This window comes from Hyperolius riggenbachi, chromosome 7 (genome assembly GCF_040937935.1).
Source record: "Hyperolius riggenbachi isolate aHypRig1 chromosome 7, aHypRig1.pri, whole genome shotgun sequence".
Taxonomy (NCBI): Eukaryota; Metazoa; Chordata; class Amphibia; order Anura; family Hyperoliidae; genus Hyperolius; species Hyperolius riggenbachi.
The window spans coordinates 90262963-90278143 of record NC_090652.1 but is presented as its reverse complement, the minus strand read 5'-3'; the positions used below and the strand labels follow the sequence as shown (position 1 = coordinate 90278143).

At 45.8% G+C, this 15181-nt stretch overlaps 1 protein-coding gene across 2 annotated transcripts in view; it reads right to left on the bottom strand.

The window, feature by feature from the left end:
• Positions 1 to 2708: 2708 nt before the first annotated feature.
• Positions 2709 to 15181, bottom strand: part of BRICD5 (BRICHOS domain containing 5) — a 35034-nt gene continuing 22561 nt past the window's right edge. For both annotated transcript variants that reach the window (XM_068246734.1, XM_068246735.1), the window contains exons 5-6: positions 12827 to 12980; positions 2709 to 3224 (exon numbers count right to left, since the gene is read on the bottom strand). In XM_068246734.1, coding sequence (XP_068102835.1) covers positions 3133 to 3224; positions 12827 to 12980 — 246 coding nt within the window. In that variant the 3' untranslated portion in view covers positions 2709 to 3132. The remainder of the gene's footprint in view (positions 3225 to 12826; positions 12981 to 15181) is intronic.

The following is a 15181-nucleotide window of genomic DNA, read 5'->3' as shown; positions in this document are numbered from 1 at the left end:
TATAAAATTCTACACTCAAAATTGGTATATGTGGCCTGTCTTATTTTATCCCCCCCCCCCTCAGCTGCACATTTCACCCCCCACCAGGGGTCCACGCACCCCATAATGGATAGCCAGATGTGTCCCCCCACCCAGACAGCCCCCTCGGTGGCCAGATCGCTATAAAAAATGATCAGCAAGCAGCCTCACTCACCTTATCTCGTTCCAGCGATCAGCCTGCAGCCCGAGCATCTGCTCCCCGCTCTGCACGCAGCCCTGTGATGCTGAATAGTCGGGTCCCAGCTTGATGACGTCATTAAGCCGGGACCCGGGTAACCGACATTACACGGCTGAGTTAAGAGCGGGGATCGGAGGCCTGGGCTGCAGGCTCATCACTGGAACGAGGTAAGGTGAGAGAGGCTGCTTGCTGATCATTTTTTTTAGCCGATCTAGTGACCGAGGGGAGAGATGAAGGATCACCACTGTTTGCTACAGCGGTGATCGTTCATCCGCAGGGGTTCCCTTTCACCAATTAGTAAGGCAGCTGACAGTGCCGGAGGGTGCGCTTGGAAGCGCTCCCGATCATGCACAGCAGGGCTGCAAGCTTAGTCAGTATATCTACGTCATGGTTGCTTGGAGGGTGCCACATATGACGTAGATATACTGTAGCAGTGGAAAAAGTGGTTAAAGGAACTAGAGATACATTTTACTTGTAGCATTAGCCATTTTGGGAAATTTCACTTGTCACTTACAGTGAGGTCCATAAATATTTGGACAGAGACAACTTTTTCTCTAATTTTGGTTCTGTACATTACCACAATGAATTGTAAATTACTCAGATGCAAACTTTCAGCTTTAATTCAGTGGGGTGAACATAATACCTTCATTTTAGGGGCTCAAAAGTAATTGAACAATTGACTCAAACACTATTTCATGGGCAGGTGTGGACAAGTCATTATGTCATTTTCAATTAAGCAGAGAAAAGGCCTGGAGTTGATTTGAGGCGCGGTGCTTGCATGTGGAAGATTTTGCTGTGACAGACAACATGCGGTCAAAGGAGCTCTCTATGCAGGTGAAAGAAGCCTTCTTTAAAGGGACACTTAAGTCAAAAAAAAAAAAAAAAAGAGTTTTACTCACCTAGGGCTTCCAATAGCCCCCTGCAGCTGTCCCGGTGCCCTCGCCGTCTCCCTCCGATCCTCCTGGCCCCGCCGGCAGCCACTTCCTGTTTCGGTGACAGGAGCTGACAGGCTGGGGACGCGAGTGATTCTTCGCGTTCCTGGCCACAATAGCGCCATCTATGCTGCTATAGCATATATCATATACCATATAGTAGCATAGAGGGTGCTAATGTGTCTGGGAACGCGAAGAATCACTCGCGTCCCCATCCTGTCAGCTCCTGTCACCGAAACAGGAAGTGGCTTCCGGCGGGGCCAGGAGGATCGGAGGGAGACGGCGAGGGTACCGGACAGCTGCAGGGGGGCTATTGGAAGCCCTAGGTGAGTAAAACTCTTTTTTTTTTTTTTTTTGACTTAAGTGTCCCTTTAAGTTGTGAAAACAGAAAAAAAACCCATCTGAGAAATTGCTACAATATTACGAGCTGCAAAATCTACAGTTTAGTACATATTGGGAAAGAAAGCAAGCACTGGTGAACTCAGCAATGCAAAAAGACCTGGACGTCCACAGAAGACAACTGTGGTGGATGATCACAGAATCATTTGAATAGTGAAGCGGTGTATCAATATCCAAGTCTACCATAAAGATAAAACTGCATGAACGTAAATACAGAAAGTGCACTGCACGGTGCAACCAGGGCTGTGGAGTCGGTACAAAAATCATCCGACTACTCAGTTTAGGAAACCTCCGACTCCAGGTACCCAAAATTGCTCCGACTCCTCGACTCCGATTTCTTAGTCTAATTTTTACAAAGGCTATGGATTTGGTTCAAAAATCATCCGACTCCTCAGTTTATTGAAACCACTGACTCAAACTCCAGGTACCCAAAATTGCTCTGACTCCACAGCCCTGGGTGACGAACAGTTAACGGTTTTTGATGACCATAAACATTTAAGTGTGACAAACATGCAAAAGAATAAGAAATCAGTTTTTCACACCTCTGTATATGGTAAAATACATGAGGGTGATTCGTCTCTGGTTCACTTTAAAGCAAAAAAAAGTGGAAAATTCTTAAATGGTCAAGTCAGTCACCTTATCTTAACACAATTGAGCATGCATTTTACTTGTTGAAGACTAAACTTCTGAAAGAAAGGCTCACAAACAAACAGCAACTGAAAGCCACTGCAGTCAAGGCCTGGCAAAGCATTAAAAAGGACGAAAACCCAGCATCTGGTGATGTCCATGAGTTGAAGACTTCAGGCTGTCATTGCCAGCAAAGGGTTTTCAACCAGGTATTAGAAATGAACATTTTATATCCAGTTATTAATTTGTCCAATCATTTTGAGCCCTTGAAATGAAGGGATTGTGTTAAAAAAAATGTTTTAGTTGACTCACATTTTTATGCAAGCATTTTGTTCACCCCACTGAGTTAAAGCTGAAAGTCTGCACTTCGACTGCATCCGAGTTGTTTCATTGAAGATTCATTGTAGTAATGGACAGAACCAAAATTAGAAAAAAGTTCTCTCTGTCCAAATATTTATGGACCTAACTGTATGCTATTAAATCATTCACCTTTAAGAATAAATAAGGCACAAGTTACAGAAACTTTTGTCAAGTGCTGTGCAGATGCCAGTAATAAACTTTATTAAACAAACTGAGAGACATTCTTACATATCATGCAGTCCCACCCCTGTAGCTTTACTTCTCCATCTTGGCAAGCAGGACTGCACTGTAGCAACGGTTTCCTTGGCAACCTTATGTAAAGTCGTTTGGTTTAAGCAAAATCTAAATCAATTACACTTGTAAATCAAAAGTCCTGAATGAGAACCATCCATCTGTGTAGCACAGTGTGGAGCTGATGGCGGGCCTAGATGTTGACCGGAAACGTGCAAAACACTGCACAGTCCAGCTGCACAAAAAGGTCAAACCCTTACTTTTAAAAAAAAATATCCTAACAAAAGAGTACTTGTGCTGGACTGTGTGCAAATCTGCTTGTAAGGCTGGTCCGGGCACAGCGGAGTGGATTTACATCAGCCCATCCTAATCAGGCAAGTAGTAAAAACAGACGGACACACAGATGTTGTTGGGGAAACAGATATCTATGCAGAGGTAAATCAGACGTCTCGTTGGACCTGCAATTCAGAAAACAAAACTTGACTGAGTAAGTCATGTGACATAATCATACACAGGTCAAAAACAACCCGGTCACACAAATGATTTTTGGCTAAGTTCACAGTGGGATGATGCGATGTTAAGAATTACAATGCAACACAATAAATAAGTCATAACACACATTCACCCTGCGTTAACATCGCATACAGTAGGTACAGTGAAGCATTTCCCCGTGTCTGTTAACGTGTGTGTGTAGCGGTAAAGCAATGCAGCAGGACATTACCATAACGTAACATTACCAATGCAGCCCTAATATCGCACTGTGAACGTCACATAGACTTAACATCATTGCTGTGTGGTGAGCAGCGATATAAGACTTTATAATGCGCAACCATAAATTCCCACTGTGAACTTAGCCTCAGGCCCTGTTCCCATTTGCAAAAACAACTGACTGTTTCCATGTCGGAGAAACAGACATGATCACGGATCTTATGTCCTATAGGAACCATGCACACTTGTCAGTCAACAAAGTGGATGCTGACCGGATAAATGCAAGCCTATGAGAACGGACAGTGTTGGATAGGCTGCTCAACTCCTCTTATGTGTCTTCAGTCATCTCAGGTCCTCTGCCACTGCTGCCATACTGCTTGGCTCCACTACAAGAGACACCCGACCTGTTTATAGATCAGAGTCCTGGCAGAAACAGGCTCCTATTGGATTGCAAATAAAACCAATGAGAATCCTACCTAGCAACAGGGAAATTCTCATTGGTTCATTTACTGGTGGACCAATGAGAATCCTCCCTGTTGCTAGGCAGGATTCTCATTGCAATTCAATGGGAGCCTGCTTCTGCCAGGACTCCAATCTATATACCAGTGAGTGACCCCTGTAGTGGATGCTAGCGACAGTGGCGGCGGCAGCAGCTGCGGAAGACCCCCCTGGCTGTAGGGGTTAGCATAGAGTACCTCTGTCAAGCGCTGCACAAATGCCCCCTCCTCTGCACATGCTCAACACATGCAGCCACCATCTCTCTCCCCCACATCCCAACCCCAAAGTGGATATTTCTATTTATAACGGTCCGTTTCTGCACCAGTGTGAAGAAACGTTCTGTCTTCTCATTGCCCCCAATGCAGCGCTAAAGCTTCCATTTCCATTCTGCTTGGTTCAGCGGTCAGGAAAATTTGGTGCTGCAAGGAACTTGCGTTCCGTTCATGCGGAGCAGATCCGTTTGAACGGACAGATGTGAACGGATCCATAGGTTAACATTGGATCGATTCGCATCCGTTAGGATTCGATATGTTACGATCCCGGAACTGAACATTTTTTAACGCAAGTGTGAACCAGGCCTAAGGCTCTGCTGGGCTACTCTGCCCATTAGGGGAGGAAGTGTGGGAAAGGAGCTGGTAGCCAAGTTTGCCCCCAGATTTGGGAAGCTTGAGGTGTTCCCCAGTATAAGGTAGTCAGATGGCGTACGTTAAAAAAGGGCGCCGGGAAAAAAGGGCGCAGGGTTTTAAAAGATAATCATGAATAACTTTTAAAAAAAATTGTGTTATATTTCGTTTAACCACTTGAGGACCTAGGGCTTTCTACCCCTTAAGGACCGGCCACTTTTTTTCCATTCAGACCACTGCAGCTTTCACGGTTTATTGCTCGCTCATACAACCTACCACCTAAATGAATTTTGGCTCCTTTTCTTGTCACTAATAAAGCTTTCTTTTGGTGCTATTTGATTGCTCCTGCGATTTTTACTTTTTATTATATTCATCAAAAAAGACATGAATTTTGGCAAAAAAATGATTTTTTTAACTTTCTGTGCTGACATTTTTCAAATAAAGTAAAATTTCTGTATACATGCAGCGCGAAAAATGTGGACAAACATGTTTTTGATTAAAAAAAACCATTCAGTGTATATTTATTGGTTTGGGTAAAAGTTATAGCGTTTACAAACTATGGTGCAAAAAGTGAATTTTCCCATTTTCAAGCATCTCTGACTTTTCTGACCCCCTGTCATGTTTCATGAGGGGCTAGAATTCCAGGATAGTATAAATACCCCCCAAATGACCCCATTTTGGAAAGAAGACATCCCAAAGTATTCACTGAGAGGCATAGTGAGTTCATAGAAGATATTATTTTTTGTCACAAGTAAGCGGAAAATGACACTTTGTGAGGGAAAAAAAAAAAAAAGTTTCCATTTCTTCTAACTTGCGACAAAAAAAAATGAAATCTGCCACGGACTCACCATGCCCCTCTCTGAATACCTTGAAGGGTCTACTTTCCAAAATGGGGTCATTTGTGGGGTGTGTTTACTGTCCTGACATTTTGGGGGGTGCTAAATTGTAAGCACCCCTGTAAAGCCTAAAGGTGCTCATTGGACTTTGGACCCCTTAGCGCAGTTAGGCTGCAAAAAAGTGCCACACATGTGGTATTGCCGTACTCAGGAGAAGTAGTATAATGTGTTTTGGGGTGTATTTTTACACATACCCATGCTGGGTGGGAGAAATATCTCTGTAAATGACAATTTGTTAATTTTTTTTACACACAATTGTCCATTTACAGAGATCTTTCTCCCACTCAGCATGGGTATGTGTAAAAATACACCACAAAACACATTATACTACTTCTCCTGAGTATGGCGATACCATATGTGTGGCACTTTTTTGTACCCTAACTGCGCTAAAGGGCCCAAAGTCCAATGAGTACCTTTAGGATTTCACAGGTCATTTTGAGAAATTTCGTTTCAAGACTACTCCTCACGGTTTAGGGCCCCTAAAATGCCAGGGCAGTATAGGAACCCCACAAATGACCCCATTTTAGAAAGAAGACACCCCAAGGTATTCCGTTAGGAGTATGGTGAGTTCATAGAAGATTTTATTTTTGTCAAAAGTTAGCGGAAAATGACACTTTGTGAAAAAACACAATTAAAATCAATTTCCGCTAACTTGTGACAAAAAATAAAATCTTCTATGAACTCGCCATACTACTAACGGAATACCTTGGGGTGTCTTCTTTCTAAAATGGGGTCATTTGTGGGGTTCCTATACTGCCCTGGCATTTAAGGGGCCGTAAACCGTGAGGAGTAGTCTTGAAACGAAATTTCTCAAAATGACCTGTGAAATCCTAAAGGTACTCATTGGACTTTGGGCCCTTTAGCGCAGTTAGGGTGCAAAAAAGTGCCACACATGTGGTATCGCCGTACTCGGGAGAAGTAGTACAATGTGTTTTGGGGTGTATTTTTACACATACCCATGCTGGGTGGGAGAAATAACTCTGTAAATGGACAATTGTGTGTAAAAAAAATCAAAAGATTGTCATTTACAGAGGTATTTCTCCCACCCAGCATGGGTATGTGTAAAAATACACCCCAAAACACATTATACTACTTCTCCCGAGTACGGCAATACCACATGTGTGGCACTTTTTTGCACCCTAACTGCGCTAAAGGGCCCAAAGTCCAATGAGTACCTTTAGGATTTCACAGGTCATTTTTGTTTCAAGACTACTCCTCACGGTTTAGGGCCCCTAAAATGCCAGGGCAGTATAGGAACCCCACTAATGACCCCATTTTACAAAGAAGACACCCCAAGGTATTCCGTTAGGAGTATGGTGAGTTCATAGAAGATTTTATTTTTTGCCACAAGTTAGCGGAAATTGATTTGAATTGTTTTTCTTCACAAAGTGTCATATTCCGCTAACTTGTGACAAAAAATAAAATCTTCTATGAACTCACCATACTCCTAACGGAATACCTTTGGGTGTCTCCTTTCTAGAATGGGGTCATTTGTGGGGTTCCTATACTGCCCTGGCATTTTAGGGGCCCTAAACCGCGAGGAGTAGTCTTGAAACTAAATGTCGCAAAATGACCTGTGAAATCCTAAAGGTACTCATTGGACTTTGGGCCCCTTAGCGCACTTAGGGTGTAAAAAAGTGCCACACATGTGGTACCGCCGTACTCAGGAGAAGTAGTATAATGTGTTTTGTGGTGTATTTTTACACATACCCATGCTGGGTGGTAGAAATATCTCTGTACATGACAATTGTTTGATTTTTTTTACACACAATTGTCCATTTACAGAGAGATTTCTCCCACCCAGCATGGGTATGTGTAAAAATACACCCCAAAACACATTATACTACTTCTCCTGAGTACGGCGATACCACATGTGTGACACTTTTTTTGCAGCCTAGGTGCGCTAAGGGGCCCAACGTCCTATTCACAGGTCATTTTGAGGCATTTGTTTTCTAGACTACTCCTCACGGTTTAGGGCCCCTAAAATGCCAGGGCAGTATAGGAACCCCACAAGTGACCCCATTTTAGAAAGAAGACACCCCAAGGTATTCCATTAGGTGTATGGCGAGGTCATCGAAGATTTTATTTTTAGTCACAAGTTAGTGAAAAATGACACTTTGTGAAAAAAACCCAATAAAAATCAATTTCCGCTAACTTTTGACAAAAAATAAAATCTTCTATGAACTCGTCATACACCTAACAGAATACCTTGGGGTGTCTTTTTTCTAAAATGGGGTCACTTGTGGGGTTCCTATACCGCCCTGGCATTTTACGGGCCCAAAACCGTGAGTAGTCTGGAAACCAAATGTCTCAAAATGACTGTTCAGGGGTATAAGCATCTGCAAATTTTGATGACAGGTGGTCTATGAGGGGCCGAATTTTGTGGAACCGGTCATAAGCAGGGTGGCCTTTTAGATGACAGGTTGTATTGGGCCTGATCTGATGGATAGGAGTGCTAGGGGGGTGACAGGAGGTGATTGATGGGTGTCTCAGGGGGTGATTAGAGGGGAAAATAGATGCACTCAATGCACTGGGGAGGTGATCAGAAGGGGGTCTGAGGGGGATCTGAGGGTTTGGCCGAGTGATCAGGAGCCCACACGGGGCAAATTAGGGCCTGATCTGATGGGTAGGTGTGCTAGGGGGTGACAGGTAGTGACAGGAGGTGATTGATGGGTGTCTCAAGGTGTGATTAGTGGGGGGAATAGATGCAAGTAATGCAATGGCGAGGTGATCAGGGCTGGGGTTTGAGGGTGTGGGCGGGTGATTGGGTGCCCTAGGGGCAGATGGGGGTCTAATCTGATGGGTAGCAGTGACAGGGGGTGATTGATGGGTAATTAGTGGGTGTTTAGAGGAGAGAACAGATGCAATGCACTTGGGAGGTGATCTGACTGCGGGTCTGCAGGCGATCGGATGGTGTGGGTGGGTGATCAGATTGCCCGCAAGGGGCAGGTTAGGGGCTGATTGATGGGTGGCAGTGACAGGGGGTGATTGATGGGTGATAGGTGATTGGCAGGTGATTGACAGGTGATCAGTGGGTTATTACAGGGAAGAACAGATGTAATTAATGCACTGGCAAATTGATAAGGGGGGGTCAGAGGGCAATCTGAGCGTGTTGGCGGGTGATTGGGTGCCCGCAAGGGGCAGATTAGGGTCTGATCTGATAGGTAACAGTGACAGGTGGTGATAGGGGGTGATTGATGGGTAATTAGTGGGTGTTTAGAGGAGAGAATAGATGTAAACAATGGATTTGGGAGGTGATCTGATGTCGGATCTGCGGGCGATCTATTGGTGTGGGTGGGTGATCAGATTACCCGCAAGGGGCAGGTTAGGGGCTGATTGATGGGTGGCAGTGACAGGGGGTGACGGGGTGATTGATGGGTGATAAGTGATTGGCAGGTGATTGACAGGTGATCAGTGGGTTATTACAGGGAAGAACAGATGTAATTAATGCACTGGCGAATTGATAAGGGGGGGTCAGAGGGCAATCTGAGCGTGCTGGTGGGTGATTGGGTGCCCGCAAGGGGCAGATTAGGGTCTGATCTGATAGGTAAAAGTGACAGGTGGTGATAGGGGGTGATTGATGGGTAATTAGTGGGTGTTTAGAAGAGAGAATAGATGTAAACAATGGATTTGGGAGGTGATCTGATGTTGGATCTGCGGGCGATCTATTGGTGTGGGTGGGTGATCAGATTGCCCGCAAGGGGCAGGTTAGGGGCTGATTGTTGGGTGGCAGTGACAGGGGGTGATTGATGGGTGATTGATGGGTGATTGACAGGTGATTGACAGGTTATCAGGGGGGATAGATGCATACAGTACACAGGGTGGGGGGTCTGGGGGGGGGGGTCCTGGGGAGAATCTGAGGGGTGGGGGGGTGATCAGGAGGGGGCAGGGGGCAGGGGGGGAGATAAAAAAAAAATAGCGTTGATAGATAGTGACAGGGAGTGATTGATGGGTTATTAGGGGGGTGATTGGGTGCAAACAGGGGTCTGGGGGGTGGGCAGGGGGGGGTCTGAGGGGTGCTGTGGGCGATCAGTGGGCGGGGGGGGCAGATCAGTGTGTTTGGGTGCAGACTAGGGTGGCTGCAGCCTGCCCTGGTGGTCCCTCCGACACTGGGACCACCAGGGCAGGAGGCAACCTGTATAATACACTTTGCATATATTACAAAGTGTATTATACACTTTGTAGCGGCGATCGCGGGGTTAACATCCCGCCGGCGCTTCCGTATGGCCGGCGGGATGTTACGGCGGGTGGGCGGAGCCAGTTGCCGGGGGAAGCGCGCGTTATCAATGACGCGATCGCTCCCCCGGCATAGGAAAAGGACGCAACGCCCTAAGGCGTATTGCGGTCCTTAAGGCATCCACTTTGCCGCCGCCCATGGGCTGTGGGCGGTCGGCAAGTGGTTAAAAATAATGTTTTATAAAGTTATAAATCATTAAATAATGTGTATAAAATCGGCAATTTTAAAAATGTTAATCTTCCCTGTTTAAAAATTTAAATTTATAATAACGTTTTATAAAACATTAATAAGAATTTTACTAAAGCTATACCTAAACCTACTCTCACACAGAACCCTCCCTGTACCTATCCCTAACCCCTAGACCCCCCTGTTGGTGCCTAACCCTAAGACCCCCCTGTTGGTGCCTAACCCTAAGACCCCCCTGGTGGTGCCTAAACCTAAGACCCCCCCTGTTGGTGCCTAACCCTAAGACCCCCATGTTGGTGCCTAACCCTAAGACCCCCCTGTTGGTGCCTAACCCTAAGACCCCCCTGTTGGTGCCTAACCCTAAGACCCCCCTGTTGGTGCCTAAACCTAAGACCCCCCTGGTGGTGCCTAAACCTAAGACCCCCCCTGTGATAAGCATTAATAACGTTTTAAAAAAATATGGTGCGGTTTTTCGTTTAAAAATAAAAATAAAAAAAAATAAAAAAATATTGTACGGTTTTTCGTTTGTAAGTAATGTTTTAAAAAATATTGTACTGTTTTTCGTTTAAAAATAATGTTTTAAAAATTATAAATCATTAAATAATGTGTAATCATGAGAAACAGTTATAAAACATTAAAAGTCTCCGGGCGCCGCTTTTAAAACGTTATTTTTCTCCGGCGCCCATTTTTCCTGTTGGGCGCCGATTTAAACGATATTTATTATGGGAGTGAATGGCGGCGCCCTTTTTGTCCACCTGCCTCATGCGCCCAAATTTCCTGCTTCCAGTCAGATGTGCCATCCATGCTGTGTAGCGATTGTAGTGGTATGGAGGGGTAACTCACCTCTTCACACTCCAGCAACACAACCTCCCTTCAGCCTCTTCAGTTCCCCAGCATCGTGGCTCCAACAGTTTATATCATCATGCGTGATAAGAGTTGCCATTGGGGGCATTGAGACTGGGATGTTCGCCTCTCTGTCGTATGGCCCCACAAGACCAGAAGCAGCTGCCTAAGTTGCCTTGTGGGTAAAGCCTTGAGCAGACCCCCTGCGGTCGTGGGAGTCACTGTTGTGCCCCTGAAGTTACACACCTGATAATGAAGCTGCTTAAGCCTCATACACACAGTAGATTCAAATCAGCTGAGGCAACCGATAACGACCACCTCAGCTGATAATCCGGCATGTGTACAGTGATCGCAGCTCGGCCAGGTGGTTCAACTCATCCGAGCGATGGTTGATTGTTTTGAAGTCACCGCTGCCCCACCTGCTGTGTGACGTCACGTCTATGCCACTCCGTCGGCTCTCTACCCCTCCCCCAGCATTGGAACAGAGCGCATAATCAGCCTGCTAGGAGATTATGCGTTTGTACAGCCACAGCACAGTGATGTCACTTGAGGGATTGGTTTCCGATCCCCGTCGGACAACATCAGTCAAGCATGTGTACGGTCCTTTAGTGTCTGCCAATTGATGCCTGTACAGTCATGCGAGATCTACTCATTGAGCAGTAGGGGAGGGTTAGTGTTTTAGGGATAAGTAGAAGGTGTTGGGGATAGGTAAGGGGAGGGTTAGTGTGAGAGGTGGGTTAGGTAAAGCCATAGCAGAATATCAGCATAATTGCTGACACTCTACTAGAGGCTTTCCCAGCACCCAAATTACTCGACACCCTTTTCCCACATAAGCTGCATTGGAATACGATAGCAATTGGTCATAAGTATAGAGGATGCTGCACCGGGGCGCCTCTAGCCATTTTGTCACTCCAGGCGAGAAAACCTGTGGTGCCCCACCACTTACCACCTGTAATAATCGTAACGCAGAATGTTTCACCAGAAAATAATCGTCATGTGCCAATCTTTCACTAGAAAACAATCCTAATGCAGCAATGTTTCACTAGAAAATAATTGTCTTGTAGGCAGCGTTTCACCAGAAAATCAAGCGAACTGTGAAAAAAAAAAAGCATTTACTCACCTGCAGAAGTCTTCTCTCACGGCGAGCAGCTCCCCCGGCTCCGGCTGTGAAAATCCTGCACTGACACAGGCGGAGCAGGGCTACAGGAAGATGGCGCCGGAAGCCCTGTACTGGAGACACAAATAGTCTCCAGAGCAGGGCTTCGGACGCCATCTTCCCGTAGTCCTGTTCTGCCTGCCGGAAGACTCTGCAGGCTGAGGTGAGATACGGGGGAATGAACTGGAGGCGTCTATTAGACGCCACGGCTAGTTTACCACCTGGGGCGCCGGCACGGTCCCCCTACCCGCAGCAGCACCCCCCGCACGGCGCCCCAGGCGACCACTTGGTTCGGCCTGGTGGACGAGGCGCCCCTGATGCTGCACAGGACATGTAAAGACATCAATGTACTACCTGATATGTCGTTCAATGATTGGTTCATGTGTCAGTAATTTAAAATATGTTTAGCTTTCAATGTCTTTAATCCTTTAGCAAACAATTTATTTAGAGCAGGGGTAGGGAACCTTGGCTCTCCAGCTGTGATAAAACTACAAATCCCAGCATGCATTTGCCTTTATTAATCATGGCTGTCAGAATCCTGCAATGCATTGTGGGACTTGTGGAGAGCCAAGGTTCCCTACCCCTGATTTAGAGGCTTGCAAGTGCTCCAGGCCAATTTATTTTAGCACTTTTTTATTTATTTGTTACATTTCCCTGCTTCTAATTAGTACAGCTGTAATGTGTATTTATGGCCACTTGTCACTAGGGGGCAGTGTGAGACAATAACAGAGGACTTCTGCTTTCACTTTCTACATTTTCTGCTAGTAGAGAGTTCAAAGCATTCCAAGAATTTACAGCACTAGTTCTACTAACTGAGGTCACAAGCAGTGCCCTTATCTGAAATGAGATAATGCTACTGAAACTGCTAATGGGTTAAATGGTCTATTTGTCATGTTTATAAGCACCTACTTACTCTCGCTCTTTTTCACCCAGTATATGGGCAGCTGGTCACACAACATCTGCACAGGCTCTCCTACAAGCTCATGGTTGACCTTCCGACCAGCGAGCACTCCTAAGAACTCTCGATAGTACCGTGTTCTATTATTCTGCAGCAGGAGGACCCCATCCTGTAACAGATCAGAGACTGTACACATTACACATGCACAGTGAGGTTACAAGGACAAAAGTATTCTTGTCAAGAGGAAAGATGCATTAGGGAGTTAAAATTACTCCGCTTTCACAGGACTACTTAGTAGGGTCCAAAATTAGGATCTCCTTGAAATGTCCCTGTGTGCAGCTAAAAATACTGTTCTGAAACCGAATCCTAGAGCACGGAAATGTAAAGACATCGTCAACCTCACAGCTAACAAAGAGTTTCTTTATTCACCTTCACTTTGTTTTGTACCCTGACCACTCCACCGAAACTGCCCTCAGTAAAATGACCAGTGACTTACTGCTAATTCTAAAGACTACTATTGCAAAAAAAAGTAGGCAGTTAAAATCTGACAGAACCAACAAGTTTTGGGCCAGTCCATCTCCTCATGGGGGATTCTCAGGGTTTTCTCTGTTTTCAACAGCATTTCCTGAACAGCAGTTTAACTGCCAAAATAGTAAGATACCAGCCAGCCTCCCTACTCACTTGCACACTATTTTGTCAGTAGAGATGTCGGCGAACGGTTCGGGAACCGTTCGCCGGTGAACCCCTCACCCTGTACTACTTCCGGGTCACTATGACCCGGAGTAGTACGGCTGGGCCGGCGGTGCACGTCCTTCATCGCGCGCCTGTTGCTGGGCACTTTATGCGCATGTGCGTGACGTCATGAGTGACGTCACGCTCATGCGCAGAGAGTGCCCAGCAACAGGCGCGCGATGAAAGACGCGCACTGCCGGCCCAGCGCAGCCGTACTACTACGGGTCATAGCGACCCGGAAGTAGTGCAGGCCCATAGAGATTCGCTGGCGAACGGTTCGCTCGCATCTCTATTTGTCAGTTAGACTTTGGAACTGCAGTTCAGGAAATGCAGTTGAAAACAGAGGAAACCCTGAGAATCCCCCATGAGGAGATGGACTGGCCCAAAACCTGTCGGTTCTGTCAGATTTTAAATGCATACTTTTTTTTGCAACAGTGATCCTTTAACTCTACTGCTTAGTACACACCTTCAATTTTTATTGGCCATTTTTACTACTTCCATGTAGTATGAGGGTCAACCGATTTTGAATACTATGATCAGGTCCGGTCGCATAGATAAACTCTCATAGGGCTGGTTCACACCAGTGATCAGCAAAGCTCTGCTGCTAATGTATTCCTATGGGATCATTCTCACTGCAGCGTTTGCGATTTGTATAAATCGCAAATGCGATGCATGCAGCATGCAGCGATCTGGGGGCCACTGCGTTGTGATTCTTGTTCTGTTGAATGGGAATCAAAATGCAATTTGTAGTAAAATTGCGATGCAAAACCACAATTGCGATTCGTGATTTGGAGTGTGAACCGGCCCTTACTGTACTACATCAGTGGTAAAATTGGTCAGTGTTTAGCAGTGGCGTAGCTAAGGAGCTATGGGCCCCAGTGCAAGTTTTACATGGGGCCCCCAAGCACTCTATACATAACAATTGATATGGTGCCCCAAAACCTGGTAAGGACAACAACAATGTCAGGGGTGCAAGAAGGGGATGGAAACACTTTGTTAATGATTACTACTATTTAAAGTATCTATAGAAGTGATTATTACCAACATAGAGAGCTAATATTGTGCTTGACGGAGGGCCTCTTGGGGCCCTTCTGACCCAAGGGCCCCGATGTGGTCGCTACCTCTGCAACCCCTAGTGCTGCACCACTGGTGTTTAGCAAATCATACTTGAAAGTGTGTACCAGGCTTAACCCTTCATTATTCTTTCCAACGTTTGATGAGAGATGGGTATTGGGCAATGAGATGCAAATAATTCTGACTTGCATGCAAACAACGCAAACTGCATGCACCTTGGAACAGAGCCAAACAAATTCATCAAGAATTTTATTGGCCCAATTCCAGGCTGCATGCAAGTTGTCATTATTTGGATCTCATTGACCATCTTTTAGACATCAAAAGCGCTGATCTACCTTGCGAATTACTGGCCAGGTTGCGGTCGGAGGCGGATGTACACGTCGGATTATTGGCTGAGGTCGTTGGTATCGTTCGCCTCAGCCGACTTTAATTGGGCCTTAAAGTGAACCAGAGATTAAACAAACAAAAGATTTGATACTTACCCAGGGCTTCCTCCAGCCCCATAAGCTCGTCTGATTCCCCCGCCGTCCTCCCACGGTCTGCCATTCAGCCGTGATCAATTCC